This window comes from Oncorhynchus mykiss, chromosome 2 (assembly GCF_057628025.1).
Source record: "Oncorhynchus mykiss isolate SJ-2025 chromosome 2, ASM5762802v1, whole genome shotgun sequence".
NCBI lineage: Eukaryota > Metazoa > Chordata > Actinopteri > Salmoniformes > Salmonidae > Oncorhynchus > Oncorhynchus mykiss.
The window spans coordinates 33759574-33786163 of NC_143023.1; the positions used below are offsets into that span (position 1 = coordinate 33759574).

Genomic DNA, 26590 nt, shown 5'->3' on the forward strand with positions numbered 1-26590 from the left:
TGTTTATACTTGCGTACTATTGTTTGTACAGATGAATGTGATACCTCCAGGCATTTGGAAATTGCTCCCAAGGATGAACCAGACTTGTGGAGGTCTACAATTATTGTTTTGAGGTCTTGGCTGATTTCTTTTGATTTTCCCATGATATCAAACAAAGAGGCACTGTGTTTGAAGGTAGGCCTTGAAATACATCCACAGGTACATCCACACTCAAATGATGTCAATTAGCCTAACAGAACCTTCTAAAGCCATGACATAATTTTCTGGAATTTTCCAAGCTGTTTAAAGGCACAGTCAACTTAGGGTATGTAAATGTCCGACCCACTGGAATTGTGATACAGTGAATTATAAGTGAAATAATCTGTGTGTAAACAATTGTTGGAAAAATTACTTGAGTCATGCACAAAGAAGATGTCCTAACCGACTTGATAAAACTATAGTTTGTTAACAAGACATTTTTGTAGTTGTTGAAAAACAATTTTTATTGACTCCAACCTAACAGTATGTAAACTTCCGACTTCAACTGTAACTACAGTAAAGTCTATAAACATTGACAGAAATCCTATTATTTTGTCATTTGTCAACATATCGCTAAGGTTAAATGTAGCTAACAGCTAGTTTCAATCACAAGTGTTACCCTCCATCACTGTGATCCATGCCACTACCATTGCAGTTACTGTAGGGAGGTAACCAACATGCAGATCAACTTTTAGCCAAAAGTTTCAATGAAAACAAAAATCATAGTGACAGACAGACAGACAGACAGACAGACAGACAGACAGACAGACAGACAGACAGACAGACAGACAGACAGACAGACAGACAGACAGACAGAGAGACAGACAGACAGACAGACAGACAGACAGACAGACAGACAGACAGACAGACAGACAGACAGACAGACAGACAGACAGACAGACAGTGACAGCAACAGACAGCAACATACAGCAACATACAGCAACAGACAGAGAGACAGACAGTAACAGACAGTAACATACAGAGAGACAGGCAGCAACAGACAGTAACATACAGCAACAGACAGAGAGACAGATAGACAGGCTATAACAGTCAGAGGGACAGACAGTAACATACAGTAACAGACAGAGAGACAGACATACAGACAGTAACAGACAGTAACAGAAAGAGTGCTAGACAGAGAGACAGCAACAGACAGTAACAGACAGAGAGGCAGACAGGCAGCAACAGACAGCAACAGACAGAGCGACAGACAGTAACAGACAGTAACAGAAAGAGTGATAGACAGACAGACAGTAACAGACAGAGGGACAGACACTTTGAAGGTCAGTGTGACTTGAAAGCTATACAAAGAGAAAGACCCCCTTAACATGGTATATTAACACTGCAGTAGATATACAACACAGACCGTACAGAACGGTACACCATCTACAGTACATAGTCTCATAGTCACCTTCGCCAGCGTTGTAGGCCAGTATGGAGCGAGTCCTCAGCTGCTTGCCCTCGATGGTTTTGCTGGAACAGGTTTGGGAGCAGGAGGACCAGGAGGTCCAGTCGCTGAGGACACAGTCCTTAGGGCAAGGCACATCACAGGCGATGGGCTCAGGGGCAGAGGCTCCCCCACACAGCTCCTTGTCCACCATGTCACCTGGGTGGCACAAAAAAACGGTACGGTCAAGGAATGCTCACCATTATAACAATAGAGAAACAATAATTGATTGACCTTTTATGTACCTTTTCAATACAGAAAAAAATCTCTAACCAACAACAGAATCTGTAATTGTACTACACTTTATATGATTTATAAGAGCAGCCTCTTATCCAGAGCTATTTACAGGAGCAATTAGGGTTGAGTGCCTTGTTCAAGGCACATCGACAGATTTTTTCACCTAGCCAGCTCGGGGAGTCAAACCACTAGGTTACCCACCCCCCATTATAAGGTCTACAATATGATCAACCACACCACAATTTCCTGGTCTATTGGTGGGCTTGTTTATATATATTGTTTCCTTAGAGTGATTGAATGCTAATCAATTTCAACCCACACAATTAATTAACATAGACATTCTGTCGTTCTCCCTTTGACATCACAGTTGGATCAAATGTTTGGTAACTGTTTAATAGCGTGCGAGGATAATCTCTACAATATATTAATAATGGTGCCACTATTCTCAACGCAACTCGATCTGAATAGTGAATTAGCTTTGGACAAAGTAAGTACAAACTCACATGGGACTTGAACATTTTACACTCATGACCGCTTCAGTGGGTTGTACTATTCAGCCACATATTCTGTATGTGCTTTTAACAGGTAAACCTTTTTACTGTTTGTGGGCTAAATCAGGGTCGCACAAACACATCTACTTTGAAACAAAAGTATATTCCTCACCCACATGGTTATGGGCTTACAGCCAGCCACCTGCACCATGTCAGATATAGAGTTGAAATGTATAACATTTTGCGTTTGCATCCCAATATTACACTTCACATACATCACAGAAGACTGAAACCTAACAAAACCGTTTGACATAGAAACACCGGATTTTCTGTTGTTTTAAAAAAAGAAGACGTTGATTAATGATAAAATTATGAAAAATAGTAGGGAATATTGTTGCGATGAACTTGAATTCAAAACATCTCTCAACACTCCAAATGAGCAACACAATGGCTCTGCATTGTATATATGTATCTTCCGACCGTTGGCTTTTGCAATTTCAGGCTGAGGATGAGTTGAGCTTCAAACCCTCCTAGCGGCCCGGCCTTTACATTAAGATGACACTTTGAGGAGTATTCAGTGAACCAATCGTGACTGAACCGAGACCGTGTGGAAATGGAACAGGGACAGGGAAACCCAGTGGCTCTCACGGTGGCGAAAACAGGAACGGAACAGAACACCCTTCACTAGAAAAACCCCCAGGCTTAGTGAGCTGAGAAAAACAGTTCCTTTTAAATGAGTCAGAACAGTTCATATCGGTATAGATCAGATACGCTCAGTATCGACAGTGGAGTTTCAATGACATTTGTATAGACTTTTGTCTGCGGTGTGGCTGTTTGTTGTTGGTGTGGCAGTATCGTGGAGATATTGAGCCCAAAGTCTCTAGGGCAAAAAGTAGCACGAAATCATAACACAACAAATCAATTTCCATCAGTGGAGACAAGGGGGAATCGGTCAACTCCAGTCGAGATATTCGTAAATACACAAAGAGGTTGTGCTTCTCACAAAGCTACTAGGATGGTATCACCTGACCTGGCAATAACCCCGAATGACACTAGTGGATGTACATCTACAGCATGTGTCCTGCATGAGGTGAGATGACAATGTAACGTAGGATGAGGAACTTTGTAAATATTTCCATTTTTCAGAATTAGGAGGATGACGAGGTCACTGTCAAAGGAGTATCGTAGGAGTATGATTTGGACTCAATCCATTACGGTGCCTGTGTATCTCTTTGATGTCGCTCTATATCTCTTAGTCAACACTCAAACTAGGAATGATGAGTATACTTGGGATTGGTAACATATCATCTTTGTCAATTACACCCACATTCTGAAACCTGCTCGAAAACCCAGACAGCATCTCTCTGCCACGACCGCCATTGTCTTCAGTCAAACATTCTTCAGTAATAAATTGGAACAGTAAAACCACGTAGCTGCAAAGTTGAGGGAGTCCCCGAGACTCAGGGCCAGAGAGAATTGATTTGATTTAGTGCGAGCAGGGTTTAATTGCTCTGGCTGAGAGAGTGAAAAGGAGGGAGTACAATATGTGGCTATGCTGAGCTAGGGAAGCGTTAAAGGAGACGGGGAGGGGGATGTGAGGTGGGGGAGGGCGTCTGGAGAGAACTCTATGATAAATGGCAGCCATGATAAATGGCAGGGCGGCTAAACACCATTCTCTCTAGTCGTCTCCAGCTTTTCACTCACTTACAGTATAGCCATAAGTTAGAGGGTTGGTAGAGAGGTCACCTTGAGCAACATGATTTTTCATCCAGAGGGTGAGACCCTGACTTAAGGCGTCAGCATGCTTCAGTTCGGCTGGTGCCTGTGCTTGTGAACTCCCTTAAAAGACATTCGCTTGAAAAACAAGAAGAAAGCGGCAATAGTACTGTTTGTCCATTCTGAGATGCTGTAGCCAGTATACATGTCCTCAAAATAATCAGAATGAATCTAAGATGACTCAAGAAATCTGCCATTAATTTTGACATTTTTGCCAAGGAGATCTTAGCCGCTGACTAAGATGTTTGGTGCAGTATTTCTCAATCAAAAAAATGTGCTTGAAAATGAGTCGCCTTTATTGAAAACTCTACCGTTGACCAATCACCAACGAAGGGGCGTAGACTTCGGGTCCGAACTTGCCTCCAGAAAAAATTGTATGGGCCCAAACAGCCGAAAAAACCCTCGCTGAAGTCCAAAATAAACAAAAACATCATAAAATGTCGTCATAATATATAACGCATTCAGAAAGTATTCAGACCCTTCAAATTTTTCCACATTTTCTTACGCTACAGCCTTATTCTAAAATGTATTAAATATTTTTTTTGCACTCATCAACCTACATACAATAACCCATAACACCAAAGCAAAAACAGTAAATGTTTTATTTTTGCAAATGTACATAAAAAAAATCATGAAATATCACATTTATATAAGTAGTTACTTTGTTGAAGCGCCTTTGGCAGCGATTAGTTTAGTACACCTGTATTTGGGGAGTTTCTCCCATTCTTCTCTGCAGATCCTCTCAAGCTCCGCCAGGTTGCTTAAGGAGCGTTGATGCACAGCTATTTTCAGGTCTCTCCAGATATGTTCGATCGGGTTCAAGTCTGGGCTCTGGATGGGCCACTTGAGGATATTCAGAGACTTGATCCTTGATGCCACTCCTGCATTGTCTCGGCTGTGTGCTTAGGATCGTTGTCCTGTTGGAAGGTGAACCTTCGCCCCAGTCTGAGGTCCTGAGCACTCTGGAGCAGGTTTTCATGAAGGATCTCTCTCTACCTTGCGCCGTTCGTCTTTCCCTCGATTCTGACTAGTCTCCCAGTCCCTGCTACTGAAAAACATCCCCACAGCATGATAATTCCACCACCATGCTTCACCATAGGGATGGTGTCAGGTTTCCTCCAGACATGGCATTCAGGCCAAAAAGTTGAATCTTGGTTTCCTCAGACAGAGAATCCTGTTTCTCATGGTCTGAGTGTCTTCAGGAGCATTTTGGCAAACTCCAAGCAAGATGTCATGTGCCTTTTACTGAGGAGTAGCTTCCACCTGGCCATTCTACCATAAAGGCCTGATTGGTGGGGTGCTGCAGAGATGGTTGTCCTTCTGGAAGGTCCTCCCATCTCCACAGAGGAACTCTAGAGCTCTGTCAGACCAACCATCAGGTTCTTGGTCACCTCGCTCACAAAGGCCCTTCTCCCCCAATTGCTCAGTTTGGCCGGGCGGACAGCTCTTGGAAGAGTCTTGGTGGTTCCAAACTTCTTCCATTTAAGAATGATGGAGGCCACTGTGTTCTTGGGGACCTTCAATGCTGCAGACATTTTTTGGTACCCTTCCCCAGATCCAGATCTGTGCTGCGACACAATCCTGTCTCGGACCTCTACGGACAATTCCTTCAACCTCATGGCTTGGTTTTTGCTCTGACATGCACTGTCAACTGCGGAACCTTGTACAGACAGGTGTGTGCCTTTCCAAATCATGTCCATTCAATTGAATTTTCCACAGGTGGACTCCAAGTTATAGAAACATCACAAGGATGATCAATGGAAACAGGATACAACTGAGCTCAATTTCGAGTCTCATAGCAAAGGGTCTGAATACTTATGTAAATAAGGTATTTCTGTTTTTTATTTTTAAGAAATGTGCAAACTTTGCTTTGTCATTATGGGGTATTGTTGTAGATTGATGAGGACGCATCTTTATTTAATCAATTTGAGAATAAGGTTGTAACGTAACAAAAGGTGGAAAGTCAAAGGGTCTGAATACTTTCTGAATGCACTGTATATTATGACAACATTTTATGACGATTTTGTTTATTTTGGACTTCGGTAAGGGTTTTTTGCTGAATGCACTGTCTTTTCCGAACTGTTTCGACTGGGAAGCATGTGGACACCTTTAGTCATCATAGATGTAAATAGTTCATCTGGAAGTGGTGGGCTACTCTTAGGGGGATCAGGGAGCTAACAATGTGGTGAATTCTGAGCATAATAGTAAGTCAGAATACTATAGTACAGTTTTATTATACTATGCTAGCTTAGCAGGCAATACGGGTTGAAATAACTTCTAAATGACAACATTTCAACCAGTTGCTGGTTGTAAGGACGCCATTTCAATCAGTTTTGCCTGTTGGCAGTGTTCTACATTAATTAGTCAAGCAAACGTTCACTGAAAATAAAGGACTCTATAATGTGCATTAACCGAATCAATAAACCTATAGACTGCAATCACAGAGCTTTATCTACAATCACACGGCAACGATTATGGAGACGAAGTTTAATGGAATTAACGAGGGGAAAATCCAATTGAAATAATATTTTTCCGATAATTGGTTATTACTATGATTTTCCTCACCACTGCTGTTGACACACTGGACCTGAGGTATCTGTGTCCCGGGGCCACACGGCAGCTCCCCGTCCGGGATACACTCATCCAGTCTGACCAGGCGCCAGTCCCAGCAGCTGGGTTCGTCACATGGGACAGCCTCCACCAGGTGAAGACAGTTCCCTGGTCCACCTGTTGGCTCATTGCTGATCTCCCGTTTCCTCAGTTTAAAACCTGCCGAAGGAAAAAAACACACATTATTCCATTTAAAAAATTTGAAAAATTGAAAAATACATAAAACCATATGAAAAAATACATATGAAAAAATACATAATATGCCTAATTGTCCTCCATTGGAATTGATCTCTTCAACAGCTCTCTCGAAATGGAATAATAGGATATGCTACTATGATAAGACTGGGATTAGTGTACAAGTGCAAGCAAATAATTGCCCAGTTAATTGTTGGCACTTTACCAGATACTGTGATCATACTGACCATAAATTGATACAAAAGAGAGGATTTCATTGTGAAGAGCCAGCGTGTAATTATCATGTGGGTGTTGGACCACCCACAGATGTTAGATACTACCTTTATGCCAGAATACGTTTATTCAAGAGGACCTCACAATGGCTACAATAACACCAACTACTATATATGCACAGATAATTACTGTATAATCTTCTGAAACAACGCCATGTTCTGTAAATTCCATAACACCATGCATACCTGATGGCAAAATATTAATCATGTAACAATCATATGACATACCGTATGGCAAGTTAACACTTAACTATTTTTCAACTGTTTATGCTATATAACAGTGGTATGGCAGTTGACATTCGTTTGATAAGAGGAACATACAATGTATATTAAAAAACATAATACCACGTGTGTTCTGAAAGCATTTATGTTAACATTACGACATCAAATGTTTCCACAGTCACCTGAAACATTCCAACCCGTACCCATTAAGGCCTTGTAGCTGACATACAGGCAACACTTCATTTGGATAGTCCCAAGTAGATCGTTTATAGGTGTTCAATAACTGTCAACAACATTTCAACTGACTATCAGTGGATAGTAACCCCGGCCCTAACTTGAACCCTTATCCTAACCCTGAACTGAACTTTTACGGAACCCTTATTCTAAACCTAACCCTAACCCTAACCCTAACCCTAACCCTAACCCTAACCCTTATTCTAAACCTAACCCTAACCCTAACCCTAACCCTTATTCTAAACCTAACCCTAACCCTAACCCTAACCCTAACCCTAACCCTTATTCTAAACCTAACCCTAACCGTAGCAAGCATTTGTTGATCAACAGAGAGTTTGTTACTAATACGACCATCCGTAGATCATCTACATGGGACTATCCAAATAAAGTGTGATCGACATACGATAGTCCCACTCGAAGGCTTATCCACACACCTTTCTTCCCTTCTTGGACGTCACAGTTCTCGTAGGTGCAGGGTCCCCAGGCCCCCCATGGGGACACTTCACACTCGATGGGACAGAGGATGTGACACAGCTGGGACGTGTTGGGGACGGGACCCCCGCACAGCTTGCTGTCCACAGGACGGGATGCTTGGGACATGGAAATAAGGAACATTCAAATATAGTCAGAAATATACTGATATATTCAGAAATATATGTACACGCCCCTATGTATTTATTTGTACAGTGAAGCTAAAACATTCAATTTGGCTCTATACTCCATAATTTTGGATTTGAGATTTTTCTTTAAATGTTTTATATGAGGCGACAGTACAGAATGTCACCTTTAATTTGAGGGTTTTTTCATTTTCATACAAATGAAAATACCCTCAAATTAAAGGTGCCATTCTGTACAGTCGCCTCCTATGAAATGTATGTAGTCCCCCCCATTCGAGTGACAAAGTTACAGAAGCCACTAATATCATACCCTGAAGACATGCTAACCTTTCACCATTAGCATTTTTTTGGGGGGTGTATGATATTTACGCCTCTGTAACTTTCTCACTCATCATTGTTCATGATTATCCGTAATCAGGGTACACATTAAATCAAATTGTATTTGTCGAGTGCTTCATGAACAACAGGTGTAGACTAACAGTAGAATAACGAGGCCTTTTCCAACAATGCAGAGAGAAAGACAAAGATACATGATTTACCATCCATTTTCGTTTGTGCACAACAGAATCTGAAACACAACCAAAACAAACTGCAAAAGCTTGATGTAATTACTACATGCTAGAAATATGCCTTTTTTTTTTTACTTACACCTAAGTGAATTTGTCCAAATACTTGACACCTTCCAATAGGGAGACTAGATACATAAAGTATTTGTAATTTCTTAACGGTAAAACAGACATACATGGAAATACCCTCAAACAAAAAGTGACATTCTGTATGAAACATTTGATCTCAAATGAATAGAGTATAGAGCCAAATTAAACGTTTCAGTTTCACTGTCCAAACAAATACTTTGGGGAGTGTACATACCAACATAGTCATGAATATACTGATATATTCTGAAATATACCGATATACCCACACAAATACTGAGAAATAGATGAAGATATATAGTGAGAAACAGATGAACTGCTAGATTAGATACAGCAGTGGTACTGTATTTAAGTATTTTCTTGGAATCGACTGAGTCTATTTTCCATTTGTCTGTTTGATCTCATCCCGTACTTGTCTTCATGCAGAATGTTTACTAGTGTGCTTGGCTATGACAATGCAGAGGAAAATGCCAAACAGGGAAAAAAAACATTGGCTTTTCCTTTTAAGCACGCCTGCACGGTACATAAGGTCCCAGAAGAGAGCACATGAAACCCACAGTAGAGGTCTACAGTCTGTGAAGTGCTGCCATGTTCCTTCTAATTTCCCTTTGTTATAATCGCCCCACTGTTAGCATACCGTTAGCATTTCAGGGTGATAAATGAACTCTAATGAACCTTTCAGCAGCTATCTAACACTTGAAACAACAGGAAGCATGGCCCTACGCTCTCACTGAAGACACATGAAGGCTGTACCGAAGGTGTGAGAGAGCTGCAGTGTCTCCTCTCATACATATTCTATGAAGAATAATCCAGTGCTGTGATTCCCCTGTTGTAAACGCTTCAGATTTAGAAGCTGTACACACAATGCGTGTATTCCCACAGAGGAACTTCACTTCACGCAAAGGAACAAAAGAGAGGTTGTTTTTCTCGGCAGGAGAATAAGTGAAGCCGACTGTGAGACGCCATTTTCTGGATGTTTCTTAAATGCACTTGAATAAAGGGGTTTGTTCGGAGTTGGAGTTGAAAGTTTGGTGGGTGGTTTTGTGTGTCTGTCACATCAAAGCTGTTTTGGGACGCAGCAAAGCGCTGGTTGTTCTGGTTGATGCAACAAAGACTCTTGATCACCTGACAGATTGTCCAAAGCAAAATTTACTACCATTGGCTACACTGTCTAATTGACACCCACAGCATATGAACACACACACACGCACAGAGGCAATGTGCCGAGGCAAGGGGGAACACATGTGGACACCAACAGATGCACAAATGCATGTACACACACATGTAGACACATACACCTGTAAATATGCACATACATGTACAGACACTCAATCTATGATCCAAACATTGCATCAGCGGTTGCCACACTTTCAATCAATTACACTTGTACACAAACACACTTTCTCACTAAGCCGGTTGTGAAGATCAAGATGTCCTCAAATGTCTCTCTCCCTAACTGACAGCTCCAACAATACATTCAGTGCTTCAAGTCTTATCAAGTCAAGAGAGCTGAAAAATAAATATACCGAACCCACAGCGAAAAGCAAGCGCAGCTTTGAAATTGATATGCAAAAGGCATCATTCCCTTACAAATAGTCCAATACTGCATTTGGTAAGCCTGATAATCCTTGTATTATTAGTGTGTAGAACAGACTTAAATCTAAGTACATCAATCCATTCTGAATATAAATTGTCGACCAACAGATTAGTGGTGTTTGTGATAAAGAAAAAGCCAGCATCTTCATTACACGACTTATACAATGTGCTTGTATTTCCTGCATTGCAATGAAACTACAATGGCAAATGTCCCCTCGTGCAACTAATGTGAGCGTTGCTTGTTCTGTGCCAGAGTAGAAAAGCAGGAGGAAAAACATCTCACAGATGCTTTGCATATTCCATCTGTAAAAACAACACTGAGTTATTTCACCATTCCCACAAAAAGCTTAAAGACCCGCCTCGATGTGCCAGGCAAATACTTTGTTGTCCTTTTTCCGAACCACTTCTTGAAAGCGTTTATGCTCAAACTTAGTTAAAAACGCATGTTGGTGTTTCAGAGAGCTACACCACTTGAGACGCAAAATCTGCGGAGAGGCCAACCTATCAAAACACGTCATAGCATCATCCACCAAAACAGAAATGCATGCATACAGTACATACGGCAACTGAGACATTATTAGGAATGAAAAGGGAAAAGGTAGAAGACAAGAAGTGGCAAGGAGGAGAAGAATGCGGCCTACAAGGCAGAGAGAGGAGGTTCGGATTGGTCTAAAGCACCTACCTGTAACTTCAAAGCTGATGGATAGAAGAGGGGGAACACTAGGCTTCTGCTGGTTTGAGGTCTGACCCTCTGCGGGCACAGGGAGATACAACTATTAGCAACACAGTCACTGGAAAGGGAGAGGGTTTTGGAAGTTGAGGCATGCGTTGAGTGCTATTGCAGGAGTCTAGCCGTTTTCCAATATGAGAATGAGGCTTGTAGAAAAAATAAGGACGGGAAGCGCTGCAGGGATACACTTGTCGATCTTTAAAAATGTAGATTGAAGGTGCTCTAATAAGATCAGTCCAGTTACCCCTAGAAACTGATCAGCAGTCAGTTTTGGATTGTCCCCTCTGGAATGCTTAAGGTTTGGATTTAGGGAGGGTAAGGTGATCCTGGACCTGTGTTCCTCTAAGAGCGTGGTGATTTAGTTTATGCATGCAGTGGTGGTTGCTGCAGACTTCATTGAGGCACTGTCTGCCTGTGTCTGCCTCTATCTATGTGGCAGCTGGGGAGATTACCCCCCTGATGGGGGAAGAGGAATCCTGCGCCAGGAAGATAAGAACACTCTCCCTTCTAACTCCCACACACGCACACACACGCACACACACTCAGACAGACACACACGGGAATGCATGCACATGCACGCCCACAACGCACACACACACACGTGGGAACACAAACATACACATGCAGTACATTTCAGCAAAATCGTTAGTACATTCTCCTTTAATGTCAGTCCATCTTTAACTGCATTCTAAAGCAATGTGTTTGTCAACATGCACGAGGAAAGGATGTGGTTTCAGTATAGAAAGAGAAACAGACTGTTGTCAATGCCCAAAGAAGCCCAAATTGACATAAGGACATATAAAAGTAGCGACAGAGTATAGACAAACATTTATTCAGAAATGTATTCACACCCCTTGACTTTTTCCAAATGTTGTTGTGTGACAGCCTGAATTGATGATTGATTCAATTGAGATTTTGTGTCACTGATCTACACACAATACCCCATAATGTCAAAGTGGAATTATGTTTTTAGAAATGCTCATATATTAATTCAAAATGTAAAGCTGAAATGTCTTGAGGCAATTCGTCTCCAACCCCTTAGTCACGGCAAGCCTAAATCAGTTCAGGAGTAAAAGTTTGCTTAACAAGTCACATAATAAGTTGCATGGACTGCAATAATAGTGTTTAACCAGATTTTAGAATGACTATCTCATCTCTGTTCTCCACACATACAATTATCTGTAAGGTCCCTCAGTTGAGCAGTGAATTTCAAGCACAGATTCAACCACAAAGACAAGGGAGGTTTTCCAAATTTCGCAAAGAAGCATGGTGCAGTTATTAATTGCACTTTGGATGGTGTATCAATACACCCAGTCAATGCAAGGATGCAGGCACCTTTCCAAACTCAGTTGCCGGCGAGGAAGGAAACCGCTCAGGGATTTCCCCATGAGGCCAATGGTGATTTTAAAACAGTTAAAGAGTTTAATAGGAGAAGTAGGAGAATAGGAATAGGTGATAGGAGAAAACTGAGGATGGATCAACAACATTGTAGTTACTCCAGAAAACTAACCTAAATGACGGAGTGAAAAGAAGGAAGCCTGTACAGAATACAAACATTCCAAAACATGCATCCTGTTTCCAATAAGGCACTAAAGTAATAACTTTTTGTCCTGAATACAAAGCGCTATGTTTGAGGCAAATCCAACACAAGGCATCACTGAGTACCACTCTTCATATTTTCAAGCATTTTGGTGGCTGCATCATGTTATGGGTATGCTTGGCATTGGCAAAGACTAGGGAGTTTTTGTTGGGGATAAAAATAAACAAAATAGAGCTAAACACGGGCAAAAACCTGCAGGAAAAGTTAGTTCAGTCTGCTGTCCAACAGACACTGGGAGACAAAGTCATCTATCAGCTGGACAACTACCTAAAACACAAGGCCGAATATACATTGAAGTTGCTTACCAAGACAACATTGAATGTTCTTGAGTGGCCTAGTTTCAGTCTTGATTTAAATCGTCTTGAAAATCTATGGCAACACTTAATAATGGCTGTCTAGCAATGATCAACAACCAACTTAACAGAGAGTAAATCATTTTTAAAAGAATAATGGGCAAATATTGTACAATACAGGTGTGCAACAGCTCTTAGCTACTTCCTCAGAAAGACTCACAGCTGTAATGGCTGCCAAAGGTGATTATATCATGTATTGACTCAGGGGGTTGAATACTTATCTAATCAAGACATATTAGTGCTTTATTTTCCATTACATTTAAAAAATTATATCTCTAATTTTTCTGCCACTTTGACATTAGAGTATTTTGTGGAGATAGCTGACAAAACAATACAATTACATCAATTTTAATCACACTTTGTAACCCAACAAAATGTGAAAAAAGTCAAGGGGTGTAAATATATTTCTGAAGGCACTTTAGATGTCACTGCTGTGTGTACTGTGTATGATATGACAGAGTTTGTGTGTGTGTTTGTGTCTTGTGGTGTATCGGTCACTACAGGAGAGATCTTCAGCATACTTAAACGGGCCATATGTGATTTCTACATAGGTTTTTGGACTTTTAAATGAATAATGTATACACATGGATCCTTGAAGAATATAACTTAGAAATGCCTCATGAACTGTTTACCCCATGAGAACCCGAAACTATAAGCTTGTTTTACTTCATTGTTTGTAAACACTGTAATTGTAAAAAACAAACACTGTATAGCCTCAAAACATGGTTGAAACTCAAGCTATGGTAGTCCTTGCACCGCATTTGAAAGTGATTCCATTTCTCCAGCCCCATCCCTCAGCTGTTTACCAAATCAGTGGAGGGGTGAACACTTTGTTGTTGTTTTAACTGCAGATTGCCCCCTTCAAGCTCAAGGTAGCACTTTCTCCTGTGCACTAAAAATATTGTCTGAATAAAATGATCACTCCACCAACAATTACCGCTCCAGCGACAGGAACATCTCCTGATATAATAATTGTGCTTCTCGCGTAATGAAAATGCTTTTTGTTTTTCCCACACCATCTCCACTGGTGGTGCTTAGCCTTAGAATCCGTGCTAATATAATTACCAGTGCAGCATTGACTTAAACTGTGCTTGACGGGTCTGAGAGTCGAAGCCGGAATGTTCTCACTTGTCTAAGGCTTAAGAGTCACACCAGGTCAAGTCAGGTTATGTTATGAAAGCAGCTCCTCTTCCCTTGTTGCCTCTCCCTGTAGTGTGCAGTGTTCAAGAGTTGCTATGGTAATTCTGTAATGGCTACACTAATTGTAGGGCACAAAAGTGTGTTTTTAATGGTGTTATTCAGATACTGCTGTTGTTAGGAAATGTCGGAATGGACACAAGGTATGGAACTGTGAATGCTGTACATGACAATACGTGCCACTGCATTTGTTTGACACAAGACAATGACGTGTCTCTGATGCTGAAATAGTTTGGTGTGCCAACATGTAACAATTTTGTCTTTGTTTTTCGGGAAATATTTGGGACTGTTTTGTACAACCTTTGCAGATTTGAGACATGCAACAATATCAGATGTGGGACTACATTGTGGGACTACATGTGACTACATCCCACAAATGATTATTACACATGAAGGCTGGATGGTTTATGAACGTAACACCATCAGATATGCATTATTGGGACAGTTTTAAATAGGAAAGACTTTGTTATAGGAAAGTGTTAGGGACAGATCAAAATTTACTTGGGGGAGGGGCGGTCCAAAACAGGGGAATTGGTGTGTGGTTTTTTATTGGGCACAGGGAAGGTCAGTGTGTTTTGTCCCTGATTTACATTTACTCGTCTGCTTGTATTTTCCCTATAAACAATGAATTGACTTACTTTTGATATTACCCTAGTAAAATGTTGAAACATTTGTGAAGGTTTGTTATGGTGTGGCTATTATTTATCTTTAGCTACTGAAGGCCTATGATGTGAAGGCAATGCGCCCCGGCGCTCCAGTCGGACCCTGACAGTTGAACTTGAGGTGAGGAAGACTTGTTTCAGGCCTGCCAGAGTTACTTCTATAATCTAACAATATAATGCTTCTCTTTATACAAAATATTCTGATTGAAGAAATGCATGTCGGTGTTGTAGCTTGTCACTGGCATATCTCTCTCTATCGCTCTAGGGTTAGGTCTAAGCTTCTCTTCCTTTATATATGTATTTATTCAAATGTTAATATCGTACAGTGGACACCTAAGCCCATAGGCCTATGCATGCAATGCCCTAATACATGTTGTGCTCAAATTTCTGACAGTTGAACTGTGAGGTGGACAATTATTGTTTGAGGAAAGTAGCCTAAAAAACCATTTAAAAAGGAACAGTGTTTTTGTAATTGTTACAGGCTGTTTAAGGACATGTGAATGTGGCTCATTGGGCCAATATCTCTTGTTTATTGATGGAGCTGGATGCATATGGATGCCTTGTACATTTCTTAAATGTCCAGTAAATTAAGATCTCCCCTGTCGTGTTGTTTCCTAAAGAAAACTCTGAAATGGCATATTGTTTTTATGAGGATTTTAGAATATTGGCACAAAAAAAAATCTGTCGCCAATTGGATGGAAACCTAGGTAAGTGCGCTAGTCCCGTATGGCTTTGATTATGCCTCCACCTCACGGTTCACCAGCAGCCCTAAACATCTAAAGAATACGCTACTAGCCAAACAAGCTGGTAAAAATTGGACTTAAACTCCCCCCTCATACACATTTGGAGGTTGAGGATTTTTTTGTCTCTATCTCTGTAATGTGTCTGTATCTATGTAATTGTATATGTAGAAAATAGGGACCACAATGGAAATAAGTCCCAGACTTATTTAAAAAATCTTTGTGTATATATGTTTTTAATTTTTTTTTTTACTGACAAATAAAATAAATCTATCAATTCAAACTGTGCAGCGACCAATTGATGAATGGAAAGAGTCATCTTTTACAAAACGGCAAAAAAGTTGAATGTCATTCAGAGACTGTCAAGCCTTCTTTATTGGGTAGGCCTACAAGGTAGGGAGGGAAGTATTTTCTGTTCTATTTTCTGAGATTGACATAGTCTATTTATTGTGGTGTTGAAAACACAAACAATGATATCGAAGTGCCAGAAGTCGGTATGCTCTGTTTATTGGTTGTGGTGATGCACTGGCATAGAAAGCTGTTAGTGGAAAACTCTTTGCATATAAAACATATAATTATAAATATGACTCGTCTGGGGTGGTCGGCAAACCCCCAACCTTTTGGCCCATCGACTGTGAAACAAAAGTATGCTGAAGTCGATATCCATGTTTATAAACGCAGGGTTGTAAACATGATTTTTAGTTCATTCTATGAGAGGGGAGGGTGTTCCATTTACTTTAATGTGGGTCATGTGAAAATATTTTTTACGCTGGGGAGGGGGGTGCATATTATTTCTACTACACCTTGAGTTGGACCACCCCCCCCCCCCCCCCCCCCCCCCCCCCAGTACATTTTGATCTGTCCCTTATATACAGGAAAGACTATGTCATGAAAAAGCGCTATATATAGAAATGCCTCATTACCATCTTTGTCTTTGAGGTTGTTGAGGTAGGTCAGTAGTTCGGCGTTGGCCTGGACACAGTACACCTCTCGATTCTGGAGCCCTCCCCCACACAGGCCGGTCTGGTTGCTACGCCGACGGTCCTGTTGGCTTAGCAACGAGTCCACTCTACAATCGCTCCACTCTGTAGTCCTCCAGGTGTAACTGTGACAGTGACAGAGATGGGTGTGTGGGTGTTATGCTGTCAAAACACATTTAACATTGGACTGAGGTTTCTTTAGCTAATCAAATCCCTGACCTGTCTGTGCTATAAAAACACATTTGTCAATTGTGTGTTGATCTGTTCTACCTGCATCTGGGGCTGCGGCTGCCAAACTTGAATTACACTAATCCTTATCGTTCCACTACAACTTCAATAGCTATCAGCTCAATGTTTGGCTAATTGCTTCCAATCCATGTAACACATGAGTAATATGAAAAGATACATTTTAGTCATAGAAATAATCCATTTTAAAGGCTATGTCACGACTGATAGTTTTATAGATGGTGTGGTTTTGAAGTATTTTGCAGAATCGGAACAGGAATGCTCAGGTGTTATTGGAATGATTGTGTAAAGATGGGATACGATGTCAATAAGGCCAATCTGTGTGTGTGTGTGTGTGGCAGGTTACAGGAGAGACAATATTGTCATAGACTCCATTTGAGTCTGTGTCTGGCAAAAGCTCAAACACACCAATCTTTCTCCATATGCTGTCTGCTCCACCACACACACAGGCCCATACAAACCAACTCCTATGGGCCACCCAGGAGAGCAAATTAGCTAGATGAAGTAGCTAATGAGAAATCAACAGGAGGAATGTATCACCTCTGCCAGTGAGAATCCAGTAGACTTTGGAAAGTTAGTGCACTAAGTGGTTCCAATTTGTTGAAAACTTCCTGTAGGCCTGTCAGGTTCCTGAACTATGTACGGTAGTATTTTTCGACACACTGATACTACTGTGTAATACATTACATTTGGACACAACATTTTATAATTTGAAATTCCACAAATACAACATTGACTTAACCCACTTTCAAGCTCTAGGCCTTCCATAAATATTCTGTATATTTCTTACCATATATTTATTGTAAAACTATAACTTCCACACATACAGCCACACATCCTCATGACACTAAGTGACACTCACGTGGCGCAGGGCAGTACTCCATCCCCCTGGGGGTCACATGGCTCCGTCTCCTCCAGCGGTGGGCAGTCCTCCCCCTCCCCCACGGAGAACTGGTGCACTCGTCTGGTCCTGGAGCGTTGGCCCCTGGGGGACTCAGGGTCTGGGTCTAGACAGGCCTTGGAGCAGGGGCCCCAGTCTGCCCACTCGCTCAGCTTACAGTCCTTAGCGAGGATGCAGGACTGGACCGTCAGAGGGAGGTCCCAGGGCAGACACAGACTGGAAAACAGAGGTAAGGCGAGAGCAGAAGTGGCAAGGTCAGTAATCTGAGATCTGTCTGCGATCTGCTTGCAATTTGCGACAGTGGATGTGAAAGCTGGTCCTGAGGGAGCCCTGTGTGTGTTGGTGGTCCTAGAACAAGTGGTCAGTGGGTTTTCGAAGTCAGCTGAGGTAGATTTTGAGGTAGAATTTGGCGTATGTTGGTTGAATTTGTGGAATGTTGGTTTTCGTCCTGTCTATTGCAGTGTATTACTCATCAAGGAACATTGTCTTACGTCAGATAGATGGTTGTGTAGGACTGACACCACTACCTATCGGAAGACAATGGGAAGCCAGGGGTCATTCACCAATGAGCTGGATGTAAGTACATGATACTAATACTATAATGTACTATAATGTATTAATACTTGTACTATAGTAGAATGTACACTACCATTCAACATTTTGGGGTCACTTAGAGATGTCCTTGTTTTTGAATATAATTTTTTGTCTATTAAAATAACATCAAATTGATCAGAAATACAGTGTAGACATTGTTAATGCTGTAAATGACTATTGTACCTGGAAACGGATGATTTTTAATGGAATATCTACATAGGTGAACAGAGGTCCATTATCAGCAACCATCACTCCTGTTTTCCAATGGCACGTTGTATTAGCTAATCCAAGTGTATCATTTTAAAAGGCTAATTGATCATTAGAAAACCCTTTTGAAATGATGGCAGTACAGCTGAAAACTGTTGTTCTGATTAAAGAAGCAATAAAACTGGCCTTCTTTAGACTAGTTTAGTATCTGGAGCATCAGAATGTGTGGGTTTGATTACAGGCTCAAAATGTCCTGAAACAAATAACTTTCTTCTGAAACTCGTCAGTCTATTCCAAGAAAGTGAAGATCTCGTACAACGCTGTGTACTACTCCCTTCACAGAACAGCGCAAACTGTCTCTAACCAGAATAGAAAGTGGAGTGGGAGGCCCCGGTGCACAACTGAGCAAGAGGACAAGTACATTAGAGTGTCTAGTTTGAGAAACAGATGCCTCACAAGTCCTCAAGTGGCAGCTTCATTAAATAGTACACACAAAACACCAGTCTCAACGTCAACAGTGAAGAGGCGACTTAGCCTTTTAAAATGATAAACTTGGATTAGCTAACACAACGTGCCATTGGAACACAGGAGTGATGGTTGCTGATAATGGGCCTCTGTTCGCCTATGTAGATATTCTATTAAAAATCATATCCGTTTCCAGGTACAATAGTAATTTACAACATTGACAAAGTCCACACTGTATCTGATCAATTTGATGTTATTTTAATGAACAAAAAATGTGCTTTTCTTTCAAAACGAGGACATTTCTATGTGACCCCAAACCTTTGAACGCTAATGTACATTATACTAAGCATGTTGTAATAAGCTGTATTCAAGAGTCCTTAGGGAACTGCCTGGCATTGAACCCTAATACTCAACCCTTCATTCAGAATCATCACCCCTTAATAAACAATGCAGAAAAAAAAGCTGGGGAAGCCCCCACATTTAGGTAGTGAATTGGTTGCTTGTTCAAATCCAGCTCAGAGGACCACGAGACCAGGGGTTTTGTACATGTAATACAATACAATGCATAAAGTCTGAAGGGTTGTGCCTCAATAGCCTCGGAATAGTAACCACAACTGATCAATCACCAAAAGCAATCACTCTGTAATCATTCAACTTGCAATTAGAGCTAATGAATAAATGCTGCCTCTTTCAGCTCCTTCAAATGATTAGGAATTAAAGCCGACTATTTTCTGTTCCTTGCACCGCAGTGTGCATCGCCTTTCCCCCGAGGCGCCGCAGCTGACGATCTTTTACTGCTAATTACAGCTCTGCTTCATTTAGAACCCTCTAATTTAGACTACGCCGAAGCCACACTTCACCTCTAGCTTCTCACACTTCTGCTGGAAACGAGTGCAACTGGTTTGAAGAAAAAAAAAACGCTTGAAAAAAAGGGAGTTGTGTTTTTAACCCCTCTGTCTCCACAGATTAAGATACCTTTGAATTGTTTGATGTGGCGGGCCTGCCGGTGTGACGTCACGCCGAGGATTCGTTGTGCTGCCAACAAGGCACGCAGGTAGAGTTCTTTCTCAGTGAAAAACATTCAGAAATTAAAACAAAGGTTTTGCGACTCGGGGAGGATAATGTCTCGCTTCCTGACTCAGATGAAACTTCACACATGCTTAAAAAGCCTTAAAGCGTCCATTGACCCTTTTCACGGCAACTCAATCTCTTTCAGTATTTGATGTTTTGGTCGTGTCAACTTTTTATTATCTTCTGCATTGTTGTGGGGGTTTTGAAGTCTTGAAAGTAGTCTTTTTTTTAATCTCCGTCAGTCAGACAGAATGGGGACAGACAAACAATTTCACTTGAAATAAGAGAGTAATAATATATCAAAAACACTCAACCTCTCATTTTAAAACCAATAAAGGTTATACAACAAACAACAAGAAATTCCATGCAATTCCACAAAAAAAAAAAGAGTTTGGTTTCTGTAGAATATCCACATTGAACACAAACATGCTCATTACACGAGGCTTTGGCTAAGAAACATGTGGTACAATTAAAGCCTACAACACAGGCTGTACTATGTGGGTCAGGGAATGTGAAACCCTGGGAGAAATCTTTTAACCATCTTTTTCAGCGCCTTGATGAAAACACAGTTTAGAAAACAGAGTGGAATGTTTGGAAGGCCAGTGTGGCCAGTAAAGAGAAACATAAGACTCGAATGAGACTCGAATTTGAACTAAAAGATGTAAAGTGATACTTTCTAGAAGTGCTTCTGGTGGTAAACGGAAACCTCAGAGGCCACCATGCAAGCTGGAATCTACAGTAAATAGCCTACACTTGCATGCGGATTTCATATTATTACATGTAAAGCCTGCCACTATTCTACAACCAGACCAAAACAAAGTCTAATGAGTCAAGAGAAAGCTGTGGCCCAACGATGACAGATGTACATCAAACAAAATGGGAAATGAAGTCAGCAAGATGTTCGGAGGACGACTGCCTAGATTCATTGGATATCGCTTCAGAGAGAACCCAGCAAACCGGGAACATTCCCAGAACATTAGCTAAGATTCTCATTAAGTTCTAGTTGGGTTTTATCTAACATTAGGATGATGACATCCCAAAAACATACAAAGAATGTTTTTGATAACAAAATGTTTATTTTATTCAGAAAATGTTTTAAAGGAAATATTCTTGGAACGTTTTCTTAACATTTACGAAAATGTTGTGCACAACATCTGTAACAACCACCACAGAACATTCCCCCAAATGTTCTCATTAGGTTTCCAGGTAATGTAATGACACAATGTACCAGTAATGTTTTTAGAACATACCGCCACAACGTTCTGGGAACGTTCTTGCAACATCAGGCAAATGTTTTATACAAACATTGTATAATCATCATCGCAACTGGACAGTTTTTGTGTTATGAGAACATTGCCGCAACCAAAATAATGTTCTGGGAACTTTCACAGAAACTTTTTTGGTTTGCTGGGAAGTTTGTTCCACTTTTCTGAAGTGGCAAAAACAACGATAAATATTTCAGAACCAGAAATAAACAAGTCAAAGATTAGTATTTACCTTCCTAAGGGCATAAGATTTGTTTTCACGGTTCTTTAGAAATATTTGATCCCAGCCACTGCTGAGAAGTTGGCACTAACAGCGCATTAATGAATATATTTAGTACATAATTGATCACATCTGTGGCATGTAACACATACATAATGTGGATGTAAGGCTGTATAACGGAGACTGTAGCTCTCCTTGCTAGAGATGAAAGACTTCATGGATTCTAAGATGAGAGATACCGTGCTGACATTCGAAGTTATTGTCACTCAGCATAAAACAAAGACACCATGCAATGCTAAAGAAAGAGCTTCAAGGCAAGACAGGGTTAGGGACTTGCCTCAAGCCAAGACAGGGCCCAAGAAAATGTCAGTTTACTTGAAGGGTATGCATGAAGTCTTGTCTACTGTCTATTGTACTGTATATAAGATATAGTATGCGAAGAACCTGAATCATTGATAACCTGAACCATACTCCTAATGTGAAAGATTATCAGAAAAAAGTATTTGGTCAACAGCATTTAAAAATAAATGACTGTACTTTTTTTTTAGTTGAACTGAAATCTCTGTTAGTAATCAAGCTTTTTGATTTTATCTTTCCTCACCTGCACACGTAACAATGCCAACATAATGATGTGCAACTCATTCTGCTATTTCACAGTCAAAGATGACAGAAGTGCTGGCTAAGATTCAATCCCTGTCACGGAATGAGCACCAGTGAATATAGAGTTGTCATCTCCACCGTTGAAAGTAGACACCAGAAAGTGGGAGTGCTCCATTGCTTTGACAGCAAAGCAGAGACACATAACCATTCCCCTGCCTGTCATCTACTGTACATCAGTACAGTACATCACATCACAACATAATACTGTGCTTACAGTTCTGAAGAAGATAAAAACAACCCCTTACAAAGGCCTGTTTAGACATGTGGCAGGTTTGTGCCTATTTTAAGATTGAGTGTTATTTACGGACAACAGATAACTCACTATGATGAATTACAGTTCTGAAAGGACAAAAACACATGGTTTCCTATGACCAATGACATATCATGGTTTGCCCATTTAGACTAAAAGTACAATTTTAAAGGACAACCAGCACACAGACACACTAAGGAACCAGTATTACCCCAGACCCAGAAATACTGATGCTGAGCCACTTACCTGAGTCCCACCGTGCTCCCGTTCCTGTGTGCACAGGACACCGTGCGACTCTGGTATCCCACCTGGATGTCCCAGAAGGGGCTCTCCTGCCTGTTGAGCCGGTTCCTGGTCCGTTTCTTCTGGATCAGCTCCCTAGTATCAGGGTCTTTGACCCCAGGCCTCTCCCTGGCCCCCCCTTTACCCTTCCTATGCTTGGCCTGCCGCACCGGCCGGGAAATGGGGAGAGAACAGGGCATCCAGGACCCCACCCTGAGGCTGTACACCCCCTCAGGCCCCATGCAAGGCCCTGGCTTACAGGTGTGGAACTCGGTTAGGTTTGGGCAGGCTGAACCCCCGAAGAGTGGAGGCACCAGGACACTGCGCACCCGGTTCTTTAGGCCGGTTCCACAGGTTTTTGAGCAGGACGTCCAGGGGGTGAATTCAGACACCACACAGTCCTGAGGGCAGGGGATGAGGCAGGCCTGCTCTAGTCGAGGCTTGGGCTCAAAGTACTCACAGATGGTGTCGTCTCCGAGAGATTCATCTGACTTTAGTACGCAGCCCACCTCCCGGGTCTGAATGCCCTCCTCACCCCCATTGCATACGTATGGCCGCATGCCCCCAAAGGTTCTTGTTGACACGGACACACACTGGTTCCAGGCACCGAGTTTCCAGTCGTAAAGGTCCTTGTGCCAGTCGCACACACGGAAGCAGTTCTGCTGGTTGGAAGGCCGCTGGGACTGGTCACAGTTGGTGTGGAGGGTGGTCCAGCCGTCCACGTGGGCACACCACACAGCCCGACTCTGGCTGCCACCTGGGCCACAGTCACTGCCCATACATCTGCCCCATGGCCCTTGGGAACACAACACAGACAGCGTTAAAATAACTATGAAATAGGCCAGAATTAGGCTTTTTAAAATATGTTTTACATCAAAAGGTAAAGTGGACACAGTGTACACTATACAGTACATCAATTGATAGCAAATTGATTATTTTAGGGGCGGTAGTTTATTGATCATTTGGAAAAAGCAAACCATACACATATCAACCAGAACGTAGAATTAACCCACATCAGCAGACACAGTGGACGGATCGATGGAGACCAAGAATGTCATAGAGACCGCGTCTTCACACCTGGAGACTCACAGCATATTTACAATTCATGCACTGAAAGATTAGTACATCAGCTATTCTACCATAGCTCCCCTTTCAGCTCCACGTTTTACTCTGAATGAAGTCTCCATTGCAGCCATAACACAATAACTTTCCCTGACTTTTATCCCCACACCAAACCTCATCACAGTAAAAAAATCTGCGGCTTAGCGGCAGTGTTGTTCATTGAGTCATTCAGCTCAACCTAATCCGTGGCCATGTTGTGCTCTGCCGCTGTTATCCACATTCTAGTGACAGCACAGGACAACCGAGAAAGAAGAGGAGACTAATGTACAGCTTCACCTCAGACCAACCCCTTCCATCTACAGCCAATTGATTGTGTTACATGATGGCCTCTGCTGAGTGGTCTCCGGGTGAGGGGGCCTTGTGTTTACCCATGTTGCACCCCTGAACCGATTGCCACCCTGTGGAGGACGAAGAACTCCAGTCTTGCTGAAACCGGGTGAAACATTTCCTGCAATTATCAGACCCAAATGCCTCAGATGACAGCCTATTAGTGGACTCATCTCCTCGCTCAGCTGCTGATCTCGCTGGCAGGAACTGGCTTCAATCAGTGTGTCAGCATGTCGACAGAAGCCTCAAAGCACATCACACATGGCTGTTCTATTTCCCCCTATATCAACACAAGATCAATGCCCTGCTGTCAGACTTCTCATGCATATATACAGTGGCAAGAAAAAGTATGTGAACCCTTTGGAATTACCTGGATTTCTGCATAAATTGGTCATCAAATTCGATCTTATCTTCATCTAAGTCACAACAATAGACGAAGATAGTGTGCTTAAACTAATAACACACCAATTATTGTGTTTTTCTTGTCTATATTGAATACATAATTTAAACATTCACAGTAGGTAGGAAAAAGTATGTGAACCCCTAGGCTAACGACTTCTCCAAAAGCTAATTGGAGTCAGGAGTCAGGAGTCAGCTAACCTGGAGTCCAATCAATGAGATACGAGATTGGAGATGTTGGTTAGAGCTGCCTTGCCCTATAAAAAACACTCACAAAATTTTTGTTTGCTATTCACAAGAAGCATTGCCTGATGTGAACCATGCCTCGAACAAAAGAGAGCTCAGAACCCCAAATTGTTAACTTACATAAAGCTGGAAAGGGTTACAAAAGTATCTCTAAAAGCCTTGATGTTCATCAGTCCACGGTAAGACACATTTTGCAGGAGAATTTTAGGCTATCTGTCCGCCAATTGAAGCTCATCAGAAGTTGAGTGATGCAACAGGACAACGACCCAAAACACAGAAGTAAATCAACAACAAAATGGCTTCAACCGAAAAAAATACACCTTCTGGAGTGGCCCAGTCAGTCCTGACCTCAACCCAATTGAGATACTCTTACATGACCTCAAGAGAGCAGCTCACACCAGACATCCCAAGAATATTGCTGTAATGAAACAATTTTGTAAAGAGGAATGGTCCAAAATTCCTCCTCACCATTGTGCAGGTCTGATCAGCAACTACAGAAAACATTTGGTTGAGGTTATTGCTGTCAAAGGAGGGTCAACCAGTTATTCAATCCAAAGGTTCACATACTTTTCCCACCCTGCACTGTGAAAGTTTACACGGTGTGTCAATATAGACAAACACAGTCTGCGGATAATTATTTGTGTGTTATCAGCAGACTGTGTTTGTCTATTGTTGTGACCTAGATGAAGATCAGATCAAATTTTATGACCATCCATGTATTCCCAATGAAATCCATGTATTCCCAAAGGGTTCATATACTCTTTCTTGGCACTGTAGTTGTGATTCAGGGGATGTCTGGGCATCCGTTAGCTACCGAATAGATTGGGGTTCATTTAATGGCCTTTTGAAATGGGGTGTCTGGGGTATTCGGCACAGATAGTAAACTATCTGGAGCATTCCCAAGGCTTATCCCTTATATGTTGTTTGCCTGAGTAAATGAAACCCTAGCAAAATGATTTCACCAATAGCAAAAGGAGCTTACTTGGAAGTTTTGTTAGACACATGGTGTGAGCGGTGGGATCTTAGCAGTGATTAGGTTGTTGGCACTCCATGATGAAGACAGTATGGCATGAAACACATTCATTTTGGAGCTGTAGCTACATGTCATGGAAGCCAAACTGACATCCTCTCATTGAAGTCTGGTAAAAATGTGAAACAGCTCTTTAATCCCCAATCATTGTAGGATAAGATCATCCATGTTGGGTCATGGCGTTGTGCTTGATGAAGGAATCAAGTACAGAACTAACGTTTAGTATATCAACAGTTATCAACATCAACAGTCTGAATAGTATACTATAAATTATAAACTGGGTGGTTCGAGCCCTGAATGCTGATTGGCTGAAAGCTGTGGTATATCAGACCTTATACCATGGGTATGACAAAACAGTTATTTTTACTGCTCTAATTACGTTGGTAACCAGTTTATAATAGCAATAAGACACCTCCGGTTTGTGGTATATTGCCATTGTACCACGGCTAAGGGCTGTATCCAGGCACTCCGTGCGGCGTTGTGCTTAAGAACAGCCCTTAGCCGTGGTACACTGGTCATATACAACAACCCCTCGGGCCTTAATGCTTGAATATATAACTCAGGGGGAGATTTTAACATTTTCACACAATGTCCAAGAGCCTTAACAGATCTCCCATAGGCTCAAGTGCACATACTCCCCTCTGTAAACAGCAGATTAGGCTGGAGTAAGAAGTG

General features: G+C 41.6%; 1 protein-coding gene across 1 annotated transcript in view; it reads right to left on the bottom strand.

Annotated features, from left to right (window-relative positions):
• Nucleotides 1-26590, bottom strand: part of LOC110534798 (thrombospondin type-1 domain-containing protein 7A) — a 102685-nt gene that overhangs the window by 39576 nt on the left and 36519 nt on the right. The window contains exons 2-8 of the mRNA XM_090198003.1: nt 22756-23587; nt 17739-17993; nt 16574-16755; nt 11051-11119; nt 7937-8092; nt 6535-6738; nt 1430-1624 (exon numbers count right to left, since the gene is read on the bottom strand). Coding sequence (XP_090054129.1) covers nt 1430-1624; nt 6535-6738; nt 7937-8092; nt 11051-11119; nt 16574-16755; nt 17739-17993; nt 22756-23587 — 1893 coding nt within the window. The remainder of the gene's footprint in view (nt 1-1429; nt 1625-6534; nt 6739-7936; nt 8093-11050; nt 11120-16573; nt 16756-17738; nt 17994-22755; nt 23588-26590) is intronic.